This window comes from Paralichthys olivaceus, chromosome 4, assembly GCF_024713975.1.
Source record: "Paralichthys olivaceus isolate ysfri-2021 chromosome 4, ASM2471397v2, whole genome shotgun sequence".
In the NCBI taxonomy this organism is placed as follows: domain Eukaryota; kingdom Metazoa; phylum Chordata; class Actinopteri; order Pleuronectiformes; family Paralichthyidae; genus Paralichthys; species Paralichthys olivaceus.
In genome coordinates this window covers 10,363,197-10,379,473 of record NC_091096.1, presented here as the reverse complement: position 1 = coordinate 10,379,473, position 16,277 = coordinate 10,363,197, and the positions used below count along the sequence as shown (strand labels likewise).

The following is a 16,277-nucleotide window of genomic DNA, read 5'->3' as shown; positions in this document are numbered from 1 at the left end:
TGTGTGTGTGTGTGTGTGTGTGTGTGTGCTTCCATATCCTCATGCACATATGTATGTGTGAGTTTGGAGAGTTGTAGTATCTGTGTGAGAGGTTTGAAAAGCAATGGTCAAGCTTTGTGTGTGTGTGTGTTTGTGTTTATGTTTGTGTGTGTGTGTGTGTGTGTGTGTGTGTGTGTGTGTGTGTGTGTGTGTGTGTGTGTGTGTGTGTGTGTGTGTGTGTGTGTGTGTGTGAAGGTGGGGGGGATCCAGAGGGTAGCTCTGACTTTGCTCACATCTGTCAGTAATTATAGACGTCACCAGAACAGTGAAAACTGGGACAGAGTGAGACGTCTGTCAGTCTGACAAAATGCCTTCAACATTCACTCATTTGTTAATTCATGCAAACGCTCAGCCCCACTGATTCACACCGTACAGAAAGATAATTAACATCAATACAAACAAATAAAGGCGGAATGAGAAATGAGCATGGTGATTGGGTCAGTGTTGGATTTATATTGTTTGGTTTAGGCCAATTGGGATATGTCTGTAGATTCTTTACTCAGGGAGGGTGTTGCCATCATATTAAATCCTCTGCCTGCTGTATTCATATTTGTTTTAATGCTTTTCTTAAAAAGTGTTATGCCTTTTTCTCCAGTTAGATTTCTCTCAACCTCCTGCTGCTGCATTTAATATAAAGTATGTTTAGGTGTGCAGCACAGTGTCAGTTCCCAGCACAGTGTGACTGAAACACATGGTTATTGTTCATTATTCCGTGATTCCAGACAAGTGTAGTGAAAAAATCATCCCAGCCAGCGTGCAGACCCAAATATCACTTTTGTTTTTTCTGTCTGAACACAGTCCGGTCCATCAGGACCCAGCAGGCTCGGGTTAGGTATCCATGTTGACACCAGTAGGATTTCTGGACTGAGAAGATATTTTAGAGTTTGGTGAAGTCGAAGGAATTCAACTGTTTCCTACTCACCAGCACTGAGGTGCTCTTGAGCAAGAGTGCAGAGATAAATTAAGCTAATAAACTTTGCCATTAAACTTTTGTCAGCTAGCAGCAGCTAAAATGCTAAATCCATCATCATGAAACATATTTGTCAACAAACATAATCAATAAGAACAATGGAAAATAGACAATTTCATCAAAGGGAGGTATGGAAATTGATATTTATTAATACTTTTAATTCTTTGCTGTTGCCTAAATGATTGATTGTACTGTAAGTACTGTATACACTGTGGTAGATGAGCAAAATAATATTCTCTCTATCCTCTCACTCACAGACACACAAACACACACACACACACAGTGTGGCAAGATGTCGCCTCACTGAGTACAATATTAGCATGTGTGGATAGATGGCTTTAGTACCGCAAGTCTGTCAAACATGATCCATTTACCCCATGGGTCTAATCCACGCAGCCTCGTTTCACACACACATGCACAGCACACACACATAGCATGCATACTTTGCAATTGTGGTTTTGTGACTGGTGGAGGGCAGACTCGTGGTGAGGTAGACGATCATGCTGATACCCATCTTTTATCATGGAACACACACACAACTACAGCTGCAACCAGCGGTGCTCATCTGTCTGCCTCGCATCAATGCTGGGATGTGTTAGTTTGTGTGCACGTGTCTCTTTATCACCATTAAAAACTTCCTGTTGTCGACCCCTCTGTGGTCTCATCTCTCTCTCTCTCTCTCTCTCTCTCTCTCTCTCCTGCCTCAGTCATGTCCCTCGTTTTCTTCCTTCCATCAACAAGAGAAAAAAAAGGAATCTTGTCCAGATAAAAACACGAAAACACACACAGGAACACACACATTCATGCGCGGAGGACAGATGTGATGATAAATCTCCCCGCTCTGGGGTCAGCTAGCGGTCGCTCTGTGTGTGTGTGTGTGTGTGTGTGTGTGTGTGTGTGTGTGTGTGAGAGAGTGAGTGAGTGGAGCCATACTGTATCTGTCTGGACATTAGTGGGCCAATTGAGAATTAATTGTTCTACTCTACTTACAAAGCTTTTTTCCAACTTCACCTCTTTTCTCTCACATTATTTCTCTTGTTGACCGAGTACGGAGCTGTGGAATGAGGGAGGGTGAGGATGTGTGTGTGAGTCAGTGTGTGTCTGGTTGGTGTTTAGGTGTGGTTTAAGTAGGAGAGTGTACACTTTTTTAAAAGCTGGAGGCAGATACTTGTGTGTATGTGCATTTTTTGTGTGTGTGTGTGTGCGTAAGGGGTGTGTTGTCTGTACAGCCACAACGCCTGCTCATCACCTCAGGCCCGCGGGCCTCTGGCTCCTTGGGTGGTCTGGCACGTAAGTGTGTGTCTGTGTATGAGTGTGTGCCTGCGTGTGTGTGTGTGTGTGTGTGTAGTGGTCTGGCAACCACGCAAGATCCAGATTGTACTCTGGGAAGAGCCCCAACCTAACCCCAACCCCCATCCCCTGCTCCAGTGCACCACCTTCAAATACTTAACCACAACACTGTACTGGCTTCTATTACACACACACACACACACACACAGATGCCTTGCTTTTTCTCTACTCACTCAGTTTTTGTTTCGAAAGGAATTGAAAATGTGTTGAAAGGCGTTTTGTCTTGAAGTCAGTTTATTCAGATTGAGTTGTTTTAAGGTACTTTTAAAGTTTAGATAATAAGTGGTACAATGACGGAGATGAAGAGACATTAATGGAGAAATACTTTTTACATTACATTAGATTTTTACCCTATGATTTGAGGTTTTGTCTAGAAAACCATTTGTTTTGTGTTTACCTTTGGCTCTCAGTGTTTTATTCTAATTTAACCACCTTTTTAAAGCCCCACCTTCTTTAAACTTTGTCCCACCAGACTTTTCTCCAGATCGTGTCACCTACTTTGTCTCTTCCATCATTTTCCATCATATAAAGACGACTACATCAACAGCCCAATCCCTCTCTTCGCTATTAGCAACTTTTTCCATCAAATAGCCTGATTTTCTTTCTGTTTTTCTTGCAGGCTGCAGTGGTTGTGGTGTTTAACTTTGCCATGGTGTTGCTCATCTTTCCTGCCATCCTCAGCATGGACCTCTACCGTCGAGAGGACAGACGTTTCGACATCTTCTGCTGCTTCTATAGGTGTGCACACACACAAACGCGTTTTTTCTTTTCATTCCTAATGAAAGTTATTGCGTTCTCCGTTCATTCATTAACCCTTTTCACGTTTTCTTCTGATCTCTGATCTAACATTGGATGATAACACAGTTATCTCTGCAATATCTTCAACTTGATCCCTCTCAGTCAAAACCTAATTACTGCTTAAGTTGTCTGTTTCTGTCTGGCTGCTCTGAAACAGACTTGTCTGTTTATCTGTCACAGTCTTTATTAAACTCCACCAGTCTGCCTGCCAGTCCGGGCATGCTCGCTGGCACTGCGACTGTACAGATGTGCACACACACTATTAATTTCCCTTGCCGGGTCTCTGCTCCATATTTCTTGCTGATGGCAGAGAGAAGAACAACAACACATTTTTTTAAGAGATGCAGATGCAGTTCATCTTATAACTTCTGCAGAATACTATAACATTGAGAGTTCTGAACTATTTCACAAAACCTGATGATGTATGTGTGAATTTCCCCCCTGTTTAGTCTCAGTGTACGTTCTGACAGTTCACGCTCTGACGCTTCTCCTCTGTCTTTATCTCTTCAGCCCATGTGCCAATCGTGTGATCCAGATTGAGCCTCAGGCATACCTGGATGGGGCGGAAGGGAGTCGTTACAGTCCTCCCCCGTCCTATCGCACCCCACCTCCCACATATCGCACTCCTCCCCCAAGCTACAGTAGCCCTCCTCCCTCCTACAGCAGCCATGGCTTTGCCCAGCAGACTGAAATCACCATGCAGTCCACAGTGCAGCTAAGGACAGAGTATGACCCCCGAACTCAGGCCTTCTACACCACAGCCGAGCCCAGATCCCAGATCTCTGTGCAGCCCATCAGTACAGCTCAGACCAGGAGCAACACAAGTGACTATTACTGCAGCAACACCAACGGCAACCGGAGCAGCAGCAGCAATCTCAACAACAACAATAGCGGGAGCCGGAGCAATGGTGGGTCCCGAGGTCCTGCCACCTTTCCCCATCATCACCCCGCACCTCCTCCTCCAGCCCAGGCTGCTAGCTCGCTTCATCAGTGCGATGCGGCCTCGTCAGCAGGTCAGAGCCCGGAGAACAACAGCTCCACACGGAACCTGTTGTCCCAGTTTGGAGAAGCCTCGCTGGGCCTGCACTGCCTCGAGCCTCCCTGCTCCCGCTGGACCCTGGCTTCTTTTGCTGAGAAGCACTATGCTCCGTTTCTCCTGCAGCCCACCACCAAGGTGAGTTCAGTTTCTGTGTGTGTTTGTAAAAAAGAGACATGGAGAACGAGCTTCTGTGTGAGTGTGTTTGTGCTGACTCACTGTGGTGATAATGTGAACAGGAGGGTTTGTCAGCAGAGCACATGAAGGAGCGAGAGAAAAACTGTGCTGGAAGTTGTGGTCATGTCCTATCTGAGTCACACACACACACACACACACAGTCGGACCTCAGTTTAGTGGGTGGCCAGTTCTCTCAAAGTCTTCCAGAACTGAAATCATGTGGTGGCCTGTGCTTGACTTTATTAATAAACCTTGGTTCCTTTTATCTCTCTGTCATATGTTTCTCCATTTATCCAAATTGCTTCATGCACTCCTCTGATGCCTTAATCCAGTACTCCCTATTATTGTGAATGAGTTAAGGAAAGAAATGTCTTTTTACAACCTGGGTCTTATTTTCTTACTTTTTTTTGGGGGGGGGGGGGGGGTATCATGGTAACTTTAGTACAACAACAATCTGTTGTGGGTCAACACACAGATGTGGTCATCAGACAGTTTACAAACAAACAGACAGTATAAGTTACTTTAATATTTCAAATGTGCACCTCCTTTGTTTTGCCAAGTTTTGTGAGAAATTCCTCCAGTGCATCTTGTGGAATATTTTGCTAAAATGCACATCAGAGAATGCTTCCATATTTTTGCATGGTTTAAAGCAGTAATTGGTGCAAGTTGAAGATACCCTGCTATCATTGATGAATCTCCATTCTCATCCCTCTTTCTCTAGGTGGTGGTAATCATGCTCTTTCTCTGCCTGCTGGGCGTCAGTTTGTACGGGACCACCCAGGTGAGGGACGGCCTGGAGCTGACGGATATCGTGCCCAGGGAGACCAGCGAGTACGACTTCATCGGCGCCCAGTTCAAGTTCTTCTCCTTCTACAATATGTACGTGGTGACGCAGCGGACCGAATATGCCAAGAACCAGCCACTGCTGCACCAGCTCCACCGGAGGTTCCACACTGTCCGCTACGTGCTGAAGGAAGACAATGGGCAGCTGCCGCGCATGTGGCTTCACTACTTCAGGGACTGGCTGCAAGGTGAAATTGAACTTGATGTATGATTAGCATCCACAGACTTAAAGTGGACTTGGTCTCAACCTCTTTGTCTGTTTTTGACAATAAAGTGAGTCAGATGCAGCAACCTGACTCAGACACTGTCTTAGATCATTTGAATGTTGCTCAAATTCTGAAGTAAGAGATAGTTTTGTTATTAATACTTTGTTTGCTGCCGCTAATCAGAATCGTTCAGGCATGGAAATAATTTACTTTTACTCTTGAAAAGGTTTTGAGATCATAATTTCCTTCAGTGTTTTGACATGAATCTGCAAGAAACAAGATGTTGGGCAGGGGTTCAGAAGTAGGTGGGATTGCAAAATGGACACTGACAGTAGCTGATTAAAATCACTTGTGTCTTCCATAAGAGGAGTTGATGGAGGAGGACGAAGTGGGAGGCCATGTTTTTATACTTAGGCTTTGGCAATACGGAGTGTGTGAGGGCGTTTGGCAGTGGAGATGGTTGCAGATGATGCTGGGATTGCACACTGGCACTGAAATACACCAAATACTGTTGTTTGTGCTGGCTACCTTCAACAAGGAGGCCATGTTTGTCTGTGTGTTAGTTTGAAGAATTACACAAAAACTACCAAACTATTTTCCTTGAAATTTAATAGAGGGGTGCAGCATGACCCAAGGAAGAAGACATTTAATTTTGAAGCGTATCTGAATGGGAACTTCTGGGCAAGATAAGGCATTTTGCGCATATCCAGCAACCAGCTATTCATTTAAAGGGGTGTGTGTGAGTGTGTCTGTGTGTGTGCATGTGCTGGCTGGGAACCGCATGGAGCGTGTGTGGGTGAGAGACGGAGGTAGAGAAAGAACTGTGTCTGATATTGCTCTCTGCTATGGTGGGACAAATTGGAGCCAGACAGGCCAAGCAAGAGACCCATAACAACATCTCCCACAGACGGACCACAGCGTGGGCCTTGGGGGAAAGCCGAGAGAAGAGTGGGAGGGGCGGGGCTGATACACATATGGATTAGAGAGCAGTATAGAAATAGGAGACATGTGTTACTGATATATTCCCTAATGATTGCTTAGAATCAAAGGCAGCTTTAGGCTTTTGAAGTCTTGTTTCTTGGATTGAGAATTGAACTGCGTTATCATCCTCATGAATCAGGAATATTATAGGGTCGGTGTTAGGCAGTTACAGTGTTGTATTATGTTCTCCTGTACTGTGCTGGGTTATTATGTGTTTGTGTTTTGAACCAGGCTTTATGAGGGAGTTGCAGAGGATAAACAGGTTGTGGTTTCGTGCAGGTCTGCAGCAGGCGTTTGACAAGGACTGGGAGGCCGGCCGCATCACCCTCAACAGCTACAGGAATGGCTCTGAAGATGGCGTCCTGGCGTATAAGCTTTTGGTGCAGACAGGACGCAGAGAAAAGCCCCTCAACTTCAACCTGGTACGTTCAAGCTCAATTCAGTTTTCCCATGTGATTCAATGTTAAGCTACAGTATGTGAAAGTGTAGATAGGACATCTGAGGACAGACTTGTGATCATAGAGCAGCAAGGAATAAGGCAGAAAACACACTATACAAAATGTAAGAACGTACTCCACTAAAACAATACAAAATATAAGGTAAAAAAATACAGGAATGCACATAGTAAAGTCAATCACAAAGAGTGCCAGTGTGAAATTAGTTACCAATACTGTGCTGTTTAATTTGCTGCTTAGGAAGCCAGACACAGTAACGATAACAACAGCATGTGTAATGACACATGCATGTGCAGCAAGAGGTGCACTGCGATGGATATGTGTAAATTGAATGAAAGGAGGAAACACCTCAAACCTATCTAAGCACCTTAAAGGCAAGTCAAGCATCTGGATTTGTTCTGAGAATTCAGTGTGAGTTGAAAATGTTAAAGGGAAATGTAATTTCTGTGTTGGTCCATTGTGTAGCAGCCTCTTGTTTTTTCAATGTCTTTTTGATTAGGTATCAAAAATCAGGGAGTTTCTAAGGTACTGGCACCTGCTACCAAATTCCTGGTTTTGTAACATCCAGTATATCTGTTTTGTTATGTGTGATCGGGGCTGAAAGAGCCAGCTCCAGCTTTAAAAACTGTCTCTTTGTATTCCTCTTCTTAGTCTTTCTTTTTCTCTATGTCTGTCTGTCTTCATCTTCACTCAGTGATGACTTGACCGAACCCAGGAATTTAAAGCTCTCATCGGGGCTGCAGTCTGCCTCTGAAAAACCTATTAACTCTTCATTTAAACCATTTATCCTCTGTGCGTGTGATGTGCATGTATGTGGGGGCCTTGCAGTGGCTCTCTCTCTTTAAGTGTCAAGCCTCTAAGTCTGACAGTGTGTCTGTGACTCCAGCCATACTTCGTAGTACGTGAAGAAGGGAGGTTGAAATAAATACTGCACAACAGAGAAATTCATATAGACCCCAATGGGTTCATAAATTATTAGCTTGGATTCTGCAGCCCCATGGGAAATAATAATTTAAATTATTACAAAATGTTGCAACATATTTTCATTTGTTGCATATATTTGATAAATGATTAATTGTGGTCGATACATTTGAGCCGTTGATGTGAGCCCTGTCTCCAGTGAGGCGTTGGAGCCGTCTTTGACATCCAACAATAAAGGAAATTAGTGGAAGATCAAATCAAGTCTCTTCCATGTCAAGCGAAAGATGCCCCAAAAATAGAGAATGACAAAGAGCGTGGAAGAAATGAGAGAAAAAAAGAGAGAAGCTGATATGATGCTGTTTTTAGTTGGTTAAAATAACAGCATACATGAATGCATGGCTGCATTCTTTGGCAGGAAACAGCGGGAAAACAGAAGATAAGGAACTGGAGAATTATGAAAATAAGATTCTTGGATGGGATTTCTACACTTAACACAAAATAAACCACATTCCAGCAACAACAAGATTATTTTCCAGTAGGATAATGAACTTTGACATAACTCCACTGGGTCCTGTGTTTATTGATATTCAACATGTGTTGTTGTGTGTCGTGTTTGCATGTCGTCTTATTCATTGAGCTCCATTGCAGTTATCACAAAGACTCTTCCCATCCCCTTCCACTAGCCTAACAGGAAGCCGAGGCAGACCTGGTGTGCGGCCCTCCGACATCACTTCCTGTGCATGTGAGGGAAGTGTATATGCCGTGAGGCGTGGGGGCCGCCAGCAGAGCTGCCTGGGCTTCCCGTGACAGCTTGAAGACATACAGTTGTTGCATATCCTGCTGTTAAATTCAATCCAGACCCTCTGGAATCCAGCTCTCTCTCGTGCTATCACTCTTGCTCTCTCTCTCTCTTCCTCTCTCCCTCGCCCTCCCTACGTGCTCCACTGCTGTGTCCTCTTTGAATGAGGGGAGCTCAAACACGTGGTTTCTTTTGAGGAAGCTCCATGTGTGCATGTGTATGTTTTGAGTGTGCGTTCTGCCTTTTGTCTGTTGTGTGTGCACTTACAGCAGTAGCTGTTTTGTTTTGTGCCTCGAAATGAGGACCAGATCTTTTCCAGACCTGGCAAATTGCAAAGCTAGATGTTTTATTTTGATATGCCACTCCACGGATCCATGCAGAGGTGGTCTGCCTTTTGATCTGTCGCTGCTAACATTTCTCCCTGTGCCGGGTGACCATTCGTTCCTTATGTCCCAGGCCAGGGTCTCATGTGGAAGCTGGTTCTCCATGTTAGTGCAAGCATGTGTGCTTTGAAAACAAGGCTACAGAAAGATAAAGATTCAGAGTGAATACAGGGGGTGAGTATGCAGGAAAGGAGGAGCTGGATGTTTGAAAAGTACTAAGGAGGGCCGCACTGACACTATCAAGGGCTCTTTTCTTCTCAGGTTTCAGGTCGGTCTGTGGCGCCTGGCATTCTGGGTACCCGTAGGGGTCAGGAGAAGCAAGTGTGAGCAACATTTGTACAGATGTTGTGTTATTTTTATAGCTCTACTCCATTTGCTGGGTGGCATTTCCTTCAGTGTTAACAACCAGGTTAACTGCACACAGACGTGCTCAGGGACTCCAGCCAATTTTTTTTATTGTTACGCTAACTCAAGCAATTTTTCTCCCCCAGCCCCCTACCCCTCCTCGTCGAAACCCCCACCCCTACTCCTTCCTTCATCTTCCTAGCCCCATGAGTCCAGCTGCACCCCCAAAACTCTCCCTGCCTCCGTGAAGAAGGGATTTATGGTTCCTAGAAGGGAGAGTGACAGAGCGGTGTGCTGTAATGGTTTTACCTCTCAGGAGGTAGCGATGCTAAGCTACGCTCCTCTGCCTCCACGCGGGAGGGTGGAAGTAGCGGCCCCGAGCGGGACAAACCATTCGTAGTCTACACAGGGACCACAGCAAATGAAACAGAGTTCTGGAACAATCTGCGCATAGACAGACACATGGGTTGACAGTTAAAACAGTCTAAGGGATTTCAGGTAGTATTGATGGAGGGAGTAAAGCTTTGACCGAGTCATGTCATATTTTGGGTGTCTACAGTCTCCAACCACACAGCTCTGTGCTGTTCTTAGGCACAGAAGTCAACACACAAACATATTTGAACCCGCTGTTGGTAAATGAAAAGTAAAAGTATCCAAAAAATTATTGCCCTTGATCTTGATGCGAATTTGTATGTAAAAAAAATCATACAATCCATCAAAGAGTTGGATTTTCCATAATCATTGTTTTGATATATCACTTAAAACTACAAAAAATACACCTTATGTTACAAGAGGAAAGTTCGGGGGAACAAAGAGCTCAACGTTCATACCGCAGCGGAAGCACCAGCCAATCAAATCGCGTTTGAACAAACAGCCGCTAACTACTCAGATCACATTGATGTGTCAGTGGAGAAAGCTTGTGAACTTTGTGTTTTCTCCTGGTTGTGATTTTATTTCTCGTACAGTACTCTTTAGAGATGTATTTAGAGCTAGCATTAACAAGTTAGCTATGTTGTGACTGTTGTCGTTATGACAAATACACCAGTCGGTCAGGCTGTTGAGAATGTTTTGACAAAATTTATGACAATCTATCTTATTGTTGAGATTGTTCGGTCTCAGTCTAGACCAACCATCAGACTGACATAATTAAAAACACATACAAAATTGATATCACATTCATTCATTTAACTTGTCTAAAAGTGTAAAATATTATAGTATTATATTCTTTATGTGACCACTACTGTGACCAAAATGTCATAAATATATATATATATAAAATGTAGATATGTATTTATTATACTCATTGTCAGATTGGCTTAAAACAGCAGTGACTGCCTTTTTGTGAAGAGACACATTCTAATGCTCGGTTTGAACTGACGAACTCAGAACTGTTTTAAAGTGATCAGATCAGCATAAATAATGTTAATGCCAGGTAGGAACAGAGAGCTTGTGTCACATAACATATATTAACATATTACTACGTTCAGGACTTGGTAACACATTCATCTGCAGCAGCTGCAACTCCTCTGTCAGAAATGTATTCAGAGTGGTCAAGACATTGGGCCTGAGGTTGGCCAGCCAATATCTACTGTATGTAAAGGGAGAAGCTGATTCTGCATTTTCCATGTTTTAATGTGGCATGATAATTCTGGGAAGCTGCGATGAGAAGTACGGGAAATTCTCAAAAAGACGACCAGTGTTTGAGTTGTTGATTTTTCTTTGGTTGGAAAGAGAGAGGGACTAATATTTGACTCTTATTTTGAAAGCTGCTCCGTTCTCTTGCACTGATGCGTGTGTATAAATAAGCACGCCTGTGGTCAGCTCACCTGTAGTATGTTTTGGTTCAACATGTCTTATTTCTATAGTACCTTTTGGTGTCCAATGTATACTTGACGGACGCATTATGATTTCATATGCAAGCTCCACCATATCCTTTGAACTCAGCTGCACTTTCTTACAATTATTTCATTTACAAAAACGTCAACGGCCTAATTTAATCCTCTAAACTCCATCCAAGTGTGTCTCAGAAAGTTGTGTTTTAAGAAAATGCAACAGAGCAGAACTTAACAGTGTACTTCAATATTTACATTATCATCATTAATTCATCCCCTCTCTCTCTCTTTTTTTCCGTAGTTGACTCGTCAAAGGCTTGTGGACGCAGATGGGATCATCAACCCCGGGGCTTTCTACATCTATCTGACCGCCTGGGTCAGCAACGATCCCGTGGCGTACGCCGCCTCGCAGGCCAACATTCGCCCACACCCTCCCGAGTGGCTCCACGACCGCACCGACTCCATGCCCGAGACACGCCTCAGCAGTAAGTTCATGGAATATGGTACAACTGCAAACAGGTTGCATAAGAGTCTAAAGGAATCAAGACTTTTTTCACACAAGGAAGGAAATTAAGCGTTGCAGAAATTTGAAATGCTGCAGTTCATACATGCTTCATACATGCTCAAACAAATTGCATTTACTATGTTCTGTCTGAAACCTTTAAGTTGAACGTCTGTTCTTTAGGTTCCATAAGATGGCTGCTACATATGAGCAGTGTTTACCTCTTGTGGTTGAGTTATTGCTCCTTGTCTGCCTATTAGCTTTAAGAGGGGGTGGTAGACTTTACTGTAGCACTGCGTTGTGTGTGCGTCTGTGTGTGTCTGTGTGTGAGCTCAGGTTGCAGAGCCGACGACTAAGACATGGCTCAATGTGGTTCTTCTAATGGTGCCTGTGGTGACTGCTATAATCCTGGCTACCATGGGGCCCTAGCATTATACACACATACGCACACACACACACAGACACAGGGATACACACAGAAACATTATTAAATCCCAGTGACCCCAAACACTACACACACCCTGTTCTCATTTCCCTACCACACACACAGACTGTGATTCACATTTAAAAAAGTACATTCATGTTGTTGTTTGATTCCAGCCTGTGATTTGGTACAAGTCAGGAAGTGCTCCACGGGGGAGGAAAATGATTGGATAACAAGGAGAGAGACCGTGTTTTGGTGGGAGGCACAATTGGATAACAAGCAGGAAGTCCTTTACAGGGGAGGTAGGGGGGTGGGGGTATGATTGGATAAGCAGCGTGAAGTGCTCGGCTGTATGGGAGCTCCCTGAAGCAGATTGGTGTTGGCCGAAAGCCAACGTGTGTCCTAAAATGTTTTAGTTGAGACAAGAAGAGGCCGAGCCATGTTAGCAAGTGCTCCAGTCTGACCCTGTCGGCATGGCGAAATACACACATCAGCACCAGACGCCACAAAAACATGTATTTCTATAAGGAACATATATTTACTAGAGAGATAGATAGATGCAGCGTTTCAGAGGATGTAGCAATGTGTTATTAAAAAAATCTGAATGAGAAAACTGTTTTGTCAGCGCAAAAGATGACTTCATCGCTGCATGACGGTCAGGTACGTGTGGTTATGCATCCGTGTTATGCTTTATGTGGCAGGGCTAAGTTTAGGGTGTGGTAATGGCGGCGGTTCTGACATTGTAATTACGGTGAATCAACGTTAGCCCTGACACGCTGCTGTGTCTGGAACTGATAGGCCCTCATTAGCCAAACTGGCCCACAGACCGGCTGGGGTTGGAGTCAATGGAGCTCTGTTTCACACCGTTCCGCCCACCACCGCCACACACACACACACACACACACACACACACACACACACACACACACACACACACACACACACACACACACACACACACACACACACACACACACTTGCCCACAGATGTAGCTACTCTTGGAGCGAGGTTGGATTAGGGAGGGAAAACCTTCATATTGGTGGTTTGGCTGAAGCGAACAAATTATTTCGACAGATTTGTGAGATGATCAGACCCTCAAACAGACAAATGTTATCTGCAGATGTCATCATTGCCGTTGATTAATTGTCGGATCATTCTCTTAATGTTCATCACTAATACATTTTTCTGAATCAAAATTTCATCATCTTGCAAGGTTGACCTTTCCTTTCCTTTTTCTTTCCATCTAGTCCCGGCTGCCGAGCCCATCGAATACGCACAGTTCCCCTTCTACCTCAACGGGCTCCGCGAGACGCCGCAGTTTGTGGAGGCCATCGAGAGCGTGCGGGCCATTTGCAACAACTACAGCCGACAGGGCCTGCCCTCCTACCCCAACGGCTACCCCTTCCTGTTCTGGGAACAGTATGTTAGTCTGCGCCACTGGCTCCTGCTGTCAATCAGCGTCGTGCTCGCCTGCACCTTTCTGGTGTGCGCGCTCTTCCTGCTCAACCCGTGGACCGCCGGCATTATCGTGAGTGTGACAGCAGACACAATATTATACAGTTACAAGGCAGAGAAACAGACATAAAACCATAGACTACAGCAGACGTTGAGAAAGCTCATTTTATTATCTACTAGTTTGAAAGACCAGGCCAAGTACATTTACTCAAATATTTTGCTAAAGTACTAAACTTTATACTATTTTGCTAAATCTTGATGTACTCTACTGGACTGTAACAATTGTTATTCCACTTTGTAAATCCACTGCACTGTTTCGGAGGAATGTTTTGTATGCTTTACTAAATTTACCTGAGCAATACTTCTTTAGTATTTTAACATTTTACATTAATGAACAAATGTTACATATTTAATGAAGAGCATACACATTTCACTTGCTTGGTAGCTAGTGATTTGTGCTTTTTGTTTTCGACTGCTGTTGTTGTCTTCTTCTTCTGTTATATTTCTAGTGGTACACGATAGTTCTGGATTTCAAAGTTAAAGGTTTAATTTTAAAATAAAGGCGTGGAAAGAATAATTTAATTAAATGAAAATGAACACAGATGACAAAGATCATATGCTTGTTTGGGATCAAAACTTTGGGAAAAGTTTGGATTGGAATGGTGGATGGGTTTTTTCGAGGAGAAGTTGGACAACAGACAAACTGTTACCGAGAAGGAACTCTACGTCTTTTCTTTCATGATTTTTATGTGTGGTCCTGAAGGCATCTCTGAGCGAGTCAGAAAGGATACAGGGCTGCTGTGTTATTGTAGCCCCAGTCACTAGTGTTTATCTTGTGCTGTTTTGTTAGGGCCAGTGTGTTTAGTCTAGTCCAACACTCCCAGACACCGATGCTGAAATAAATGGGGAAAGGACAAAGTTGCTCGAGCAACTAGCTCCCACTCTAAACCTATAAAAAAGTTTGATTTTATTTCCATCCTCCACACTCCTCCTCTGCCCAGTCCTTTCGCAAGTTTCCAAGGATACACATAAACACACATTCACATACACAGGCACACACACTTAAAGCAGACACATGCGTGTATACACTTGCACACATGCAATATGAACATGTAAACACACAGGTACATAATTCACACAGAAACACATACACAGAGCACTCTGGCTTTTCTCTCTCGTGGGTTGTATTTACGACAGGCAGTGGCCAGGCCACCTGAGCCCTTAAACGGAGGAGGAGGGGTGGGCCTCATGTTCATCCTTCAGGCTTTACTCGCAAGATCAAAAGGCAAGTTATGGAGAGGCGTCAAGTTTAACCATTTGGTCTGTCCGGGACCAGACCACCGCCAGCCCTGCAACGTCAAACCCTCAACCTTAAGCCCCCTCAAACCCTCTTAGCTATTTGCCCTGAAATCCATCTCCCCCACACAGACACAGAGTCCTTGTTCTAACCGTGTATCTCGTGTTTAGATTTATACAGATTGTTTCTAATCCACTTGATATTGATTGCTGCTCGCACTTGGCACCAGAATGGATTTAGAGTCATCACTTGGGATCTGGTTTTACTTTCATCTGTGGTAAAACAACAGATACACAGATGCATCCTTCAAAGTTGTGTCAGAGACGTTCTAAGTCTTAAAAGACTAAAAGAAGTGAAGTCTAGTTTAATTCCCTGAAAGTTGGTGACCAACACCAAATGTTTTTCTCTGTCAGTGTCCACTTGTCTTCAGATCACCCAAAATGCACTTTAGCATAGAGTCTAAATGGAGTCAGATGCTGCTCACAAACGCTGCACACAAATACCCCCTCGTGGACAAGCAATGTGGATACTTACATGCATTATCCACACACACACGCATACATATAAACACACACGCATTGCCCCCTCCCCTGCTCACCTCAACCCTCTTCAAAGGGTTTGGGGCCCATGTAACTTGACACCTGTCGGCTGATAATGGCATTTACTCCCAGCTCCTGTCCTGCTCTACTGAAACCATGCGCGCACACACACACACACACACACACACACACACACACACACACAGTTACTTATTAACACTTCTCTAAGGCAGAATATCACATCATCATCTTATGTTATCGCCCTCCATCTGTCTTGAGTACATTCAAAGTCTAGATCAGCTGTAAATTCAAATGCTGTGAACTACTGTCTGTTTACTATAGAACAATAACACAGAATATTATCTCCCACCACGCTGACATGTGTTCCATATGTTTTCCAGCTCTGGAAACTGTGGACAGAAGCAGATAAACACATTTGTGACATGAAAATCTGTGAAAACCACTGGGAACCATTTTATTCTCTCTAAAAGAAGATAGGAAAGGAACATGCTTGTAAAGAATAGTTCATGCATATCAGTATCTTGTGAGAATTGTGGGTATTTATCCTCAAAAACATTGCTCAAGCTGAAGCTACCTGTGGTTGAAGTGCACAAACATATATTTTAACTTTCAATCCAATTTCGGTCTTGTGTAGTGTTAAATTAAATGTTTAAAATCCCTTTTTCATATCGATACATCAACCACTTTTACTTTTTTAAATGGAAACTCCTCCTTTCCCTTCAGGTGTTGGTGCTATCTCTCATGACCGTGGAGCTGTTTGGTTTCATGGGGCTGATGGAAATCAAGCTGAGCGCTGTCCCGGTGGTGATCCTCATCGCTTCTGTGGGCATCGGAGTGGAGTTCACCGTCCATGTGGCGCTGGTAGGCACAAACACCCTCAATGACACAAAGAACAAAATAACT

The 16,277-nt window shown here is 43.9% G+C and overlaps 1 protein-coding gene across 2 annotated transcripts in view; it reads left to right on the top strand.

Annotated features, from left to right (window-relative positions):
- Positions 1-16,277, top strand: part of ptch1 (patched 1) — a 51,994-nt gene that overhangs the window by 27,786 nt on the left and 7,931 nt on the right. For both annotated transcript variants that reach the window (XM_069523649.1, XM_069523648.1), the window contains exons 13-19: positions 2,979-3,097; positions 3,668-4,331; positions 5,092-5,401; positions 6,680-6,822; positions 11,437-11,620; positions 13,310-13,590; positions 16,098-16,235. In XM_069523649.1, coding sequence (XP_069379750.1) covers positions 2,979-3,097; positions 3,668-4,331; positions 5,092-5,401; positions 6,680-6,822; positions 11,437-11,620; positions 13,310-13,590; positions 16,098-16,235 — 1,839 coding nt within the window. The remainder of the gene's footprint in view (positions 1-2,978; positions 3,098-3,667; positions 4,332-5,091; positions 5,402-6,679; positions 6,823-11,436; positions 11,621-13,309; positions 13,591-16,097; positions 16,236-16,277) is intronic.